Below are 13,327 nucleotides of genomic sequence, written 5' to 3' on the forward strand. Positions count from 1 at the left end.
ACCACAGGATTGTAACAACTGGAAAGACATTTCAGGGCAGGCTACTATACCAAGGGCATTTCACAGACAGCCAACTGAAACACTCCCCAGTCTGCCTGTGAATAAGGTCCATTTACTTGTTCTGTAGTTTAACCTGACGGACAGACTTTAGGTTTGTCAGATATCTGCAGACTACAGAGGCACAACTGGGCATGTAGCCATCTTTGGGAAACACCATCTTTGCACCCTCCTTGGCCTCATCACAGCTTACTGGTACCTCCCAGAAAGTAGTTTCCATTCATCTTAAGCTCCAATTCTTACAACTCTTACCCAGGGGATACCTCCAGATCTCCTGGTCTAGACGTCAGTGGGATCTACAATTGTGTGCCCAAAGGACTAGGACTATATATATTTACATAAGTTAAAAGCTGCTGCCTAAGGATCTGACTTCCAATTAGCCTGAACCCAGGTACTGACTGAGATCACAGGCCTCAGCACAGCATCAACAGTTGGGATCCACAAGAACAAATCAGTTTACTTAGACAATCACAAACATTTCAAAGACAAATAAGAGCTAGGGCAAGGTTGAACAGTAAGGTTCATCTCCTACATAAGACCACTCCTTCAAGACTGGGAGAGGTAGCTGTTTTGCATTATACTTAGAAACAAACATGGAGAGCCAAGGAAAATGAGGAGACAGAAAAATCATTAAAAAAAAAAAAGAACAAGACAAAACCTCAGAAAAAGACCTTAACGAGATGCAAAAAAGTAATCTACCTGTTGAGTTCAAAGTAATGGGCATAAAGATGCTCCCCAAAGTCAGGACAAGAATGGATGAATACAGTGAGAACTTCAATAAACAGATAAAAAATATAAGAAAGAACTAAACAAAAATCACAGAGCTGAAGAACATAACGGAACTGAAAAATACACAATAGGCCATTCAACAGCAGGCTAGATGAAGCAGAAAAATGGATCAATAACCAGGAAGACAGGGCAGTGGAACTCACTCAAACAGAGCAGCAAAAAGAGAAAAAAAAAATTAAAAAGTGAAGATAGCTTAAGAGACTTATAGAACAACCTCAAGGAGATTAACATTAGTAGCGTAAGGGTCCCAAAAGGGGAAGAGAGAAAAAGGGCAGGAAATTTATTTGAAGAAAATTACGGCTAAAAATTTCCCTAACCTGGGGAAGGAGACAGACATCCAGGCACAGGAAGCATGGAGCACTCCAAACTAGATAAATCCAAGGAGATCCACATCAAGACACATTATAATTAAAATGTCAAAAGTACAGGGCACCTGGGTGGCTCAGTTGGTTAAGCGTCTGCCTTCGGCTCAGGTCACGATCCCAGGGTCCTGGGATCCAGCCCCGTGTTGGGCTCCCTACGCAGCAGGGAGGCTGCTTCTCCCTCTCCCTCTGCTGCTCTCCCTGCTTGTTCTCTCTCTCTCTCTCTGACAAATAAATAAAATCTTTAAAAAATAAAATAAAACAAAATGTCAAAAGTTTAAGAGAGAATAAAAGCACCAAGAGAAAAACAATTTCTTTTATACAACAGAACTACTTAAGACTACTGGCAGATTTTTCAGCAGAAACTTTGCAGGCCAGAAGAGAGGGGCATAAATATATTCAAAGTGCTGAAGAAAAAAACCTTCCAACCAAGAATATCCTACCCAGCAAAGCTATCATTCAGAACTGAAGGAGATTATCTCTCCTTTTCCCTATACAAGCAAAAGCTAAAGGAGTTCATCACCATTCAACCAGCTTTAGAAGAAATTGTAAAGGGACTTCTTTAAGCAGAAAAGAAAATACACTAATAAAAAAATATAAAAGTAAAAATCTCACTGGTGAAGGCAAATATATAGTAAAGGTAGGAGAATAACCACTTAAAAAGCTAGTATTAAAGTTAAAAGACAAAAGTAGCAAACATAACTATAATAATTAGTTAACAAATACACAAAATAAAAAGATGGAAAATATGACATCAAAAACAAAACATGGTGGGGGGAATAAAAATGTAGAGGATTTAGAATGTGTCAAAAAATTAAGTTGCTACAGACTTAAAATATGCTGTTATATACATAAGCAGTTATATATGAACTTCATGGTAACCACAAAGGAAAAACCAATTGTAGATACACAAAAAATAATGAGAAAAAAAGCTACACATAACACTAAAGAAAGTCATCAAACCACACAGAAAAGAGCAAGAGAAGAAGAAAGGAACAGACAGGAAGTACAAAAACAGCTGGAAAACAATTAAAATGGAAATAAGTACATACCTATCAATAATTACTTTAAATGTAAATGGACTAAATTCTCCAATCAAAAGACACAGAGCAGCTGAGTGGATAAAAAAACAAGACTCATCTATATACTGACTAAAAGACACTCTCTTCAGAAGTAAGGACACACACAAACTGAAAGGGAAAAGATGAAAACAAATATTCCATGTAAATGAAAATGAAGAGAAAACTGGTGTAGCTATACTTATATCAGACAAAACAGACTTTAAAACAGACTCTAAAAGACAAAGGGCATTACATAATGAAAAAGCAGTCAATCAAACAAGAGGATATAAAAATTATATTTATGCATCCAACATAGGAGTATCTATCTATATATAAACCAAATATTAACAGACATCAAGGGAGAAATTGTCTGCAATACAATAAAAGTAGTGGATTTTAACACCCTACTTACCTCAATGGATAGATTATCCAGACAGAAAATCAATAAGGAAACACTGGCTTTAAACAACACATTAGATCAGATGGACTTAATAGAAAAATAGAGAACATTCAATCCAAAAGCAGCAGAATACACATGCTTCTCAAGTGCACATGAAACATTCTCCAGGACAGATCACATGTTAGGCCACAAAACAAGTCTCACTAGATTTAAGAAGACTGAAATCATATCAAGCATCTTTTCTGATCACAATGGCTGAAACTAAAAATCAATTACAAGAAAAAAACTGAAAAAAATCACAAATATGTAGATTAAACAACATGCTACTGAACAATCAATGGGCCAACAAAGAAATCAAAGAGGAAATCAGAAAATACCTTGAGACAAATGAAAATGTAAATATAACAATTCAAAATCCATGGGATGCAGCAAAAGATGTTCTAGTAGGGAAGTTCATAGTGATACATGCCTTCCTCAAGAAACAAGGAAAATCTCAAACTAATTTTACATCTAAAAGAACTAGAAAAAGAATAAATAAATCCCAAAGTTAGTAGAAAGAAGGAAATAAGAAAGATCACAGAAATAAATAAAATAGAACCTAAAAATAAAATTTAAAAATCAATGAAACTGGTTCTTTGGAAGGGTAAACAAAATTGACAAACCTTTAACTAGACTCACCAAAAAGAAAAGGCTCAAATAAGTAAAATTAGAAATGAAAGAGAAGTTATAACTGATATCACAGAAATACAAAGGATCATAAGAGGTTTCTATGAACAATTATATGCCAATGAACTGTACAACACTGAAAAATGGATAAATTCTTAGAAACACACAATCTTCCAATACTGACTCATGAAGAAATAGAAAATTGGAATAGACAAATTACAAGTAAGGAAATTGAATCAGTAATCATAAGACTCCCAACAAACAAAACCCCAGGACCAGATGGCTTCACTGGTGAATTCTACAAAATATTCAAAGATTTAATACCTATCTTTCTCAAACTTTTCCAAAAAAAATGAAGAGGAGGGAATGCTTCCAATCTCATTTTACAAGGCCGGCATTACCCTAATACTAAAACCAGATAAGGATGCCACACAAAAAAGAAAATTACAGGCCAATATCCTTGATGAATACAGATACAAAAATTCTCAATAAAATAGTAGCAAAACAAATTCAACAATACATTAAAAGGATCATACACTATGATCATTGACCTCATAGAAAGAACCCTGGCTTAGGCTATTGTAACCAGATTACCATAAAATGGGTGGCTTAACCAACAAGTATTTATTTCCCCCAATTCTGAAGGCTGAGGAGTCCAAAATCAAGATGCTGGTGGATTTGGTGCCTGGTGAGAAGGCCCTTTTCGTTTGTACCTTCTTGCTATATCCTAACATGGTGAAGAGGATGATCATCTCTCCTGTATCTCTTCTTAGGAGGGCACTAATCCCATTCATGAGGGCTCCACCCTCATGTCTTAATTACCTCCCAAAGGCCCACCTTCAAATACCATCACACTGGGGATTAGGGGTTCAACATATGAATTTTACCAGGGGTTTTGGGGGAGGTCACATTCAGTCCTTACCAAATCCTTATTTTAGAAAGAACAAACTGAAAGCCACTGAGTCTGCTTTCCCCGACTAAGCAAATTAGAAGCAATTTAGGCAAAGAATTGCAGACATTAATGCCACCTTCAAGAATTTGAAGGAGGGACGCCTGGGTGGCTCAGTTGGCTAAGCATCTGCCTTCGGCTCAGGTCATGATCCCAGGGTCCTGGGATGGAGTCTCACATCGGGCTCCTTGCTCAGCAGGGAGCCTGCTTCTCCCTCTGTCTACCTCTCTCTGTGACAAATAAAAATAAAAATCTTTAAAAAAACAAAAAAGATTTGAAGGATGTGGGCCGAGGGTCTCTATATCCCCATTCAATTCACCTCTCTGGGCCTTACAAAAATTAGATGGAAAAAGTTCTAGAGATGGATGGATGGTGACGGTTACACAACAATGTGAATGTACTTAATGCCACTGAATTCTACACTTAAAAACTGTAAAAATAATGTATTTCATGCTATGTATTTTTTTTACCACACACAAAAAACAAACTAGATGGATTATGGCAGAAAACAATGGACTATCTTAATTGCCATTATTCTGGATAGAGTTATCCTTTTTCTTTTATTTTTTAAAGATATTATTTGTCAGAGAGAGAGCACAAGCAGGGGGAGTGGCAGGCACTGCATATAGGACTTGATCCCAATCATGCCCCGAGCCGAGGGCAGACGCTTAGCTGACTGAGCCACCCAGGCATCCCTCCTTTTCCTTTAAGACAGCTTTATTGAGATCTAATTCCCACAGTAAAGTCCACTACTTTAAAGTGTACAATTCAGGGATCAATCAGGGATATTGGCCTGTTACTTTCTTTTTTTTTGTGGCATCCTTATCTGGTTTTGGTATTAGGGTAATGCCGGCCTTGTAAAATGAGTTTGGAAGTGTACAATTCAATACTAAAAATTATATTGACAAAGTTGTCACTGACCACCACTATCTAGTTCCAAAACATTTTCATCACCTTAAAAAGAAACCCTATATCCTGGCAGCCACTAATCTTTCTCTGCATTTGCCTGTTCTAGCCATGTCATATAAATGAAATTATAACATATGGCCTCTTGTGTCCAGCTTCTTTCATGTTTTCAACATTTATTAATGTTGTAAATGTCACCATTTCATTAATTAAGGCGGAGTAATATTCTATTGTGGGCTACAATTTATTATGCATTGATAGATATTTGTGTTATTTCCACCTTTTAAGCTATTATAATAATGATGCTTTGAACAATCATGTACAAATTTGTGTGTGGACGTTTTCACTTCCCTTGGATATCTACCTAGAAGTAGAATTACTCGGTCATATGTAACACTGTTTAACTTTTTGCATAACTGCCAAACTGTTGCACAGCAACTGCAATTTTACATCCCACCAGCAGCCTATCAGGGTTTCAATTTTTCCCCATCCTTGCTGACACTTGTTATTTTCCATCTTTTTGTTTGTAGTCATCTAAGTTTGTGAAGTGGTATCTTATTGTGACCTTGATATAAATGGCTGCAATATTTTTACTAGAAAAAAATTAACTCATTCTCTGCCACTTGGTATGTAAATACTAAACTGACCAATGCATCATTCTCAAAAGGAGGATCAAAAGCAGTTCAATTTAAATTGATGTTAGATAGGATTATCATTCCTTGGATACAACAGGATCGTATATTCCTGCTCATTATCATGTGACTTGACTCTGCACCCTGTACAAAGTCTGTCCCTGCCCTTGACTTTTGAGCTTGACCATGTGACATGCTCTAAACCAACAGAATATGAGATTTGACATTTGCCACAAATGAGCAGAAGCTTACAATTTCAAGTTTCCTCTCTGTCTCAATCCTATATTCTGTCATATCCCAGAAAGGAGATTCTCCTTGAGCCTGGGTCCCACAATGAGAAGACTCATACAACACAACCCCCAGTCTAGCTGTGTAGTTCAAGCAAAGCTAAGCCTGTCACATGGTAAACACTTGGTATATGAACTAAAATCTTAATGTATATTTTTATGTGCATAGAAGGAAAAGTCTCAAAAGCTTACACTAAACTGTTAAAGGTGCTGATTAAATCAATGTATACAATAATTTTCACCTTTCAGTTTGTTCATTTCCGTACTGTTTGAATTTTTTAATGTACATGCACTATTTTCGTAAATTTTTTCACTCCCTTTTTTAAAAATTACCCATGCTGGCCTCCATTGAACATAGACAGCTTAGATTAAGTTATAATAAATTTACTTTTCAAGAAAAAGCAATCAATAATAAAAAATGAGTTGACTTAAATAAAGCATCTTGTACATGTGATTACATTGATAGCTCTCAGTGAAAATACAAGCTTAAGATTATTAGAATAAAAAGTAATTATCAAAATTACTTTTCAATTTCAAATTTCAAATTTCAAAAAAACATTGTAACTATATGAAAAATAGCTTTATAACAAATTAGTTCCACCCTTTGCACTATTATTAATGCAAATTTGCTTAGGTCAAACAGATCTGTGTCATATTTGCTATCCTATATAATACCATCTAGCTTAACTAAAACCTCAATTTGATCTGAGCTACCCTAATTCTCAATTTACTCCTTCATTCTGCCTGGGGCTAAAAGACTGCTCAAGTATACTGAATCGGCTAACTGTAGGCTACTTGAGGGGCATTCTGCCTGAGGTGGTTAACTTGATTCACTCATCTATAACCAGTACTATAAACACCATTCCCAGCTATTTTATATATAGAGTCTTGTCATCCCTTGATCCTGTATATGCTGCATTTCCAGAAAAATAAACGTCAACTGGGAAACAAAATATTCTTTAACACATTCATTTTAGTTTAAAAATGACAAATAAAATTAAACATTAAAATTGACAGTGCTTGTTTTAAAATCATTACCTATTATTTGTGTTTAAAATATACTTGAGAAGTTTTTACTAGATTATTTATAGTCAATGTATAATTTCAATAGAACTTTAAACAATTACATTTCAACTCCATGTAGTATTAACTTTTCTTCTCTTCTGATTCTTGTGCCAATTTCAACTTTTCTTTTAATTCCATCTGATCTCGGTAGTATTGTTCAAATATTCGTTGATAAATATACATCCCTCCAGCAATTCCAAGGATGCTAGCAAAAAGCAGTTGTGGAAGAGTCAATCTCCCAAACATTTTTCAACAAATGTCGTACAGTGCTTTTGCCACACTGTGTTTTTGAAAAATTACAGTCCACATCCAGGAAATATCTTCAGATCTGTGTACAAAGAAAATGGAAAGCAAAGCAGTAACTTAGCACAACATCCTTTTAAAAGATTCCAGGTCACTACTTTCTTCCAGAGTGAATAGTATTTTCATCATAATATGTAAATATCACTTGATTTAACTAAAATAGGAATATAAATATACAGGGAATATGACAAATGAGGATTAGGGGATGGTGTAAGACAAAGCTAAATCCTATTATAGAATTTTCTCAATGGTTTTAAATAAATAATTCTTAAAATGGCAAAAGTTGGGGAGAGTCTGGGAAGAGAAATCCTCTTTATACCTTTACATACCATCATAAAACTAACCACTAAAAGAAACAGCTCCCCTCAAAAGCTGAAAGTGATTGCCAATCCAATCTGGAAGTAGAAGAAAGAGAATTGTTACTTTTCATTATTTGCCCTTTTTTACTATTTCATGTTTTTTGGCAATATGCATAATTAAAAACAATTTTTAAAGCAGGCTAAAAGATTTTATGAGTTCCCTTTGATGCTTTAGAAAGTACAAGTAGACATCAAACACATGTAAATAACCTGCCATCCATTTTTTGAATTTTATTATGTTATGTTTATCACCATACATTTTTTATAATATAAAGATTTGACTGATTTACTTTTAACAACTGAGGAGTAAAGACTCCAGTATTTCTCAGAAAGTTATATTTGGGAACACCATAGTCTCTGGAGAAAACAGATGTTTATGAAAGAGGAAAGCAGAGTAACGGATTTACATATTTTCTTACAAGTCTTTCACCGTCTCCTAGACCGGCCCCCGAGGTTACAGAAATCATTAGTGGCAGAACCGATACTAGAAACTGGATTGTCCTTAACATCAATAAAATGTAATTTAAACTAATATAGGAAAGAAATGCCTGTTTGCTCTTGGACGGTTAACTAGATAAACGACAGCTTACAAAGAATGCTATAGTTCATCGGCTGCTGAGGGAGGGAGAGAGGAAGAGAGGAAGGGAGGAAGGGGGGAGGGGGGAAGGGGGGAAGGGGGAAGGGGGAAGGGAGTAGGCGGGAAGGGGGAAGGGGGAAGGGGGGAAGGGGGAAGGGGGGGAAGGGGGAAGGGGGGAAGGAAGGAAATCGTAATTATCATTACTATTATCATTACCACTTAAACACCTCCGACCGTTCGTCTGTCGCTCCGCGTCGCTGACCCCGCCTCTCGTCTGCCCTAGCCTAGGGGAGCTGCGGCTCTTTCCAGCAGTCTCCGGAAGAGAATACAGGGCGCAGGGACCACGAAGCCAAAGGAGGGCAGCAATCCCACGAGAAGGATAAGCCAAAGAAAAAGCGCAAGCGAGTTCGCGACAAAGCTTACCCGTGCCAAACAAACCTGCAGCACTCCGCAGCGACACAAACTTCGGGGGGTCGGTGTGAGGAAGCTGCCTTTTCCCAGCTACCTCCGCGCCTGCGTGTGACGGCTGCTGCAGAGGCCAAACTTAGTGAGCGGAAGAGCAACGCGTGTTACTCCAACTGCAGTCTCCCTCATCGCGGGGACTGAGGTGTCCGGGGATCCTCAGCAGACCTCGAAGTAGGTGCAGGATGAGGCAAGGGGGCGACGATGGCCGACTTTTTTTCCGCGGTCTCCAGAACCGCTCCCATGAGAAGATGAAGCTGCGAAAGAGAAAGTCAACTTTGTACCTCAGTCCCCGGAAGAGCACCGAGCGCCGCGGAGGTGAGCGGGTGGGGTCTTCCAGGCGGTGGCGGGAAGCCGCGGACCCTGAGCTAGGGCTCCATCTGCTGGGCGGGGTTGCCACGAAATCGTAGTGCACTCGAGACCGGATTCTCCGTTCCTGCCGCTTGCGTGGCACTTTGTTCTGCATCAGTTAGTTCTGCCGCGGCCGTGCGAAGCGAGTTGACCTGACGTAGCCATCCGCATTTTAGAAAGGGGACTCCCGCGGTGGGAGTTACCTAAGGTTTCGCAGCTACGGAGGGACTGATTCCTGGGGTTGAACCAGGTCTGACTCCCACCCCATTTATTTTTCCCACCCCCACCCCCGCCTTCTCTTTGGTCCGATGTGATGATGACAGGAGCAAAATCACCCCAACAAGTGGGCTTTTGATCTGTCAGACGGGGTTATTTAATATAAAGATGGACTTCTCATTCATTCAATAAATATTTTGCGCCTTGTATGTGCGGAGCACAGTGTAAGCGGCATGAAAAGAATGCCGAGTTTCCCTTTGGAAACCTGAGACCGAGAAAGGGGAGAATCGTTTTGCTAAATGAAGGAGGAGAGGTAGCTGGGCCCGAGTTCTCGCGCTCTTTTCCCCTAACCCTTCCGTTGTTAGAAGTTGGATCCCCCAGCGTAAAGGTTAGTAACGATGGAAAATTACCATACGTGTCACAGGTATATAGTTGAACTTTTAGGTATTCAAGATCACTTGTTCAGGGGCCAGCTCTGAGTACTGTTTATTCTGCACCAGTCCACAGAGTAAAAGGGTTTTCTTTCAGCATTAAATAAAAAGGGTTTTATTTCAGTCGGGGTGTTTCTTTAAGTGCTTCTGAAAGATGAGATGGGGCCTGTGTGTTGTGTTGAATGTACCAATTGTCTGAAAAATATTTAAATGTGTTTCTGGAGAATAAGGAAGGAGAGTGGCAGGAACCTAGAACTATAGCAAAAGACTCAAAATGGATTAGAATGCAAACACAAATACTCAGGGGGCCAAACAGGGGTCTGAATAAATAAATCACTTTCTATTAAAGAACCAGCCAGTTGTTGCCAGTTGAGCTTTGTTGTCAGATCTTAGTTGTGAAATGCTGTAATACAGATTTTAATATAAAGTTGGATTTCTAATGTTGACAACTAAATTCACATAAAAAAAAAAAAAATCTCTGTATTCAGCTTGCAAGCTGTCCAGTTGTGGCAAAGAGCAGGGCTATGGAGGCAGCAGATAGACCTGGTTTTGAATCCCGTTTAGTCATTTACAACCTTTTTGACTTTGGACAAGGCAGTGTAACTTCTTCGTCTCAACTTCCTCATATGTGAATGGGGCCAATACCTACCGTTTAGCATGATTTGGAGGATTAAATGAGATGAGGCATGTGAAGGAATGAACTCAGCGCCTTGCATAGAGTAAGCATCGATAAGGGCTATTTAAAAACATGCAGAGGACTGTTTGATATATATAGAAGAGTTGATCCTAAGTTAGTAATTTGTTAGCTAATTTCTTTCATTAGCTACCCATATAGGATATCACCTAATTAGCCTAAGGCCTTAGTTAACTGTATCTCTTTTTCAGTGTTATCTTACTATTCTCCTTACACAATTAATTGCAGAAAGATTGGTTAAATGAAAGGAGTGGTGATTTCCCAATGGTGAGGCTCCAGCCCTCGTATAACTGTCAACCCAGGTCTGCTTTGAGAGTAGTGTGGCTGGGCCAGAGTTCTCTACTTCACAGAGTCTGAGCAAGGTGCCGACCAGAGCAGCAGATTTTAGTTCTGCAAGTGGAACTTGCCTGACTTTTGTGCCACAATTACTTGTTTTGTTTTGTTTTTCAGATCTTCTTGGTGAAAACATTTATCTTGTCTTGTTTACCATAGCATTACGAATATGTAACTGTTTTTTAGTCCAGACAAGTTTTGTTCCAGATGAATATTGGCAGTCTCTTGAAGTTGCACATCACATGGTTTTCAAATATCCTTTGTAGTTTCTTGTCCATACTAGAAATGTATATTCATCTTAGAAATTGTGCCAGCTTCTATTATATATTTTCAATCAATTTTCCATATATTCTCTAATTTTAACTTATCAAAGTATACCATTATTTTACACTAATATTTCTTCTACCTTTCTTTGATGTTAATATACTTGACTCAACCTTTAACCAGCAGATATTCCCATAGTGCTCAGTACTGTGGAGGATATAGATGAAGTAAAAAACACATTCCCTTCTTGAAGAAGTTATGAGTTTAATTGGCCAATTGCATTTTTAATTCAAATAACCAGTATAAAATGCTGTGGTTTTAAGCTTCTTTATCAAAAAAATAGAAATTTTTTATGCACAGAAATCAAATAGTTTTTGTTTCAGTGCTATTTAACATTAGTCCTTAATATTACTAATTATGGTTATTTGACCTGGGAATGGACAGAAAGATTGAGGGGTTACACTTATCCCTTAATCTTTGCAAGCATTTACAAGATTCTGCATCTTTTGGGAAAAGATAGTGTTCAGCTGCTGGTAAGTTTAAATAAAAGTAATCAAAATAGTTATTAAAAGTTGATTTATTCCATCCTTTTTAAAAGGCTAATGTATATTAATTCAGTGACATTATTGGTATCACAAAGTTTGTTTATAAAAAGATACTGTTTCTAAACTCTGACCATGTCTGGGCAGCCCACAGTTTAAAGACATACTGTGATGTGTAACCCCTCATTATGTGCTGAAACAAAACTGAGCATGAAAGTGTCCTACTTAAAGGAATCCTGTTAAGATATTCAGACTTTCAGAATGACTACATTTTATATTAATTATTTGGACTTTAGAAGTATTCTTCTTTCATGAAAGAATCACACGAGAGCAGTGTTGTATCTTGTTTTTTTAACTTGTGAGCAGAAGACCATGTTATATGAGCTTATGAAAACTGCATATAAATCCATTCAGGATTTAGTGTTGAAATTAAATCTTAGAGAAAATTAATTTGACAAGAATTTAATGATATGCACAGTCATTGTGCTATGTGTGTAGTAATTAGGCAGCAATAGTAAGTAGGGTTGTAATTCCTAGATCATGAACTTCTGGGGTCAGTTGCCAAAAGAAGGTACCAAAGAACTAATGGTGCCAAAGTTTCTCTAAACTCACTCTCGAGATCCTTTAAGCTGTCCTCAGACAGAAGTTTGGGCCTTCCCCATTTTCTGTAGGGAACTGGCCCAGAATTCTAAAGGCGGTCCAAATCCTGAGGGTTTCTCGGAGCCTGGAAAGACACATGGAAGGATCATGGGGAAGGAGAATTTAGAGCAGTAGCCGTTTCTCCCATTGACACATGTGGAAGTTAGGGGCTATAAATTCCCTTCTGTCAGGGCTTCTAGATTATGTAGGGTAACCATAAAGTCTGGAACCACAGGCAAATATACATAATGTCATCAAGGATATCTTATATCCCAAGAAGTAGGTTATATTATGAATGAAGGAGTCTTTAAAATAGAAAAATTCTTATTCCTCCAGGACCTATCCACTTCCCTCAACCTTTAGCTGATGCACCTGGCCATTTTGTGATTTAAAGTAAGCTTCCTGTAGTCCCCAGCCCCAGCCCACTGTCCCCCCAGATCCTCTGTCCTATCTGGAACTTGGCCAGGTGGAGAAACATAAAGATGCTATCAGTTAGTCATTCATACTGTCGTATTGATTATTTTAAACATAGATTACATACTTTTGAAACCAGAAGGGGTCAGAGAAGTAAAATAAGTAGACCAAGGTCACAGCATATTAAAAGCAGAGCTAAAACTAGATCCTAGGTTTGCTTATTCATAGTCTGGTGCTCTTACCAGATAGCATAGCTTCTCCCTAAACTGCATAAAGTGTGTATACAGAATTAGGAATGGCTTAGAATTGCACCAATATGGTAGCCTCTAGCCACATGTGTCTATTGAATATTTGAAATGTGGCTAGTCCACACTGAGAAGTGCTATTAGTATAAAATTCATACTGGATATCAAAAACCTAGTACAAAATAAAAATGTAAAATGTTTCTGTAATTTTTTTATTTTGATGAAATAATATTTTAGATATATTGGGTTAAACAAAATAACTAAAATTAATTTTACCTGTTTGGGATTTTTTTTATTTTTTAATTTGGCTACTATAAAATTTT

At 37.6% G+C, this 13,327-nt stretch overlaps 2 protein-coding genes across 4 annotated transcripts in view; one reads left to right on the forward strand and one right to left on the reverse strand.

The window, feature by feature from the left end:
* Nucleotides 1-7,062: 7,062 nt before the first annotated feature.
* Nucleotides 7,063-8,975, reverse strand: PIGBOS1 (PIGB opposite strand 1). Of its 3 annotated transcripts, XM_035727976.1 has the most exons (3): nt 8,837-8,975; nt 7,807-7,872; nt 7,063-7,502 (listed from the first exon to the last, which is right to left on the reverse strand). In XM_035727976.1, the coding sequence occupies exon 3, from the start codon at nt 7,418-7,420 to the stop codon at nt 7,256-7,258; it is 165 nt and encodes a 54-aa protein (XP_035583869.1). In that variant the 5' UTR covers nt 7,421-7,502; nt 7,807-7,872; nt 8,837-8,975; the 3' UTR covers nt 7,063-7,255. The 3 variants fall into 3 exon arrangements, with proteins under 3 accessions (XP_035583869.1, XP_027426089.2, XP_027426088.2); XM_027570288.2 differs by lacking the exon at nt 7,807-7,872 and having other exon boundaries at nt 8,852-8,975; XM_027570287.2 differs by lacking the exon at nt 7,807-7,872 and having other exon boundaries at nt 8,837-8,959.
* A 48-nt stretch (nt 8,976-9,023) lies between these two features.
* PIGB (phosphatidylinositol glycan anchor biosynthesis class B) overlaps nt 9,024-13,327 on the forward strand; it is a 37,299-nt gene continuing 32,995 nt past the window's right edge. The window contains 3 exon segments of the mRNA XM_035727977.1: nt 9,024-9,193; nt 11,018-11,153; nt 11,580-11,697. Coding sequence (XP_035583870.1) covers nt 9,061-9,193; nt 11,018-11,153; nt 11,580-11,697 — 387 coding nt within the window. The 5' untranslated portion in view covers nt 9,024-9,060.

The sequence above is a fragment of the Zalophus californianus genome, chromosome 6 (assembly GCF_009762305.2).
Source record: "Zalophus californianus isolate mZalCal1 chromosome 6, mZalCal1.pri.v2, whole genome shotgun sequence".
In the NCBI taxonomy this organism is placed as follows: Eukaryota; Metazoa; Chordata; class Mammalia; order Carnivora; family Otariidae; genus Zalophus; species Zalophus californianus.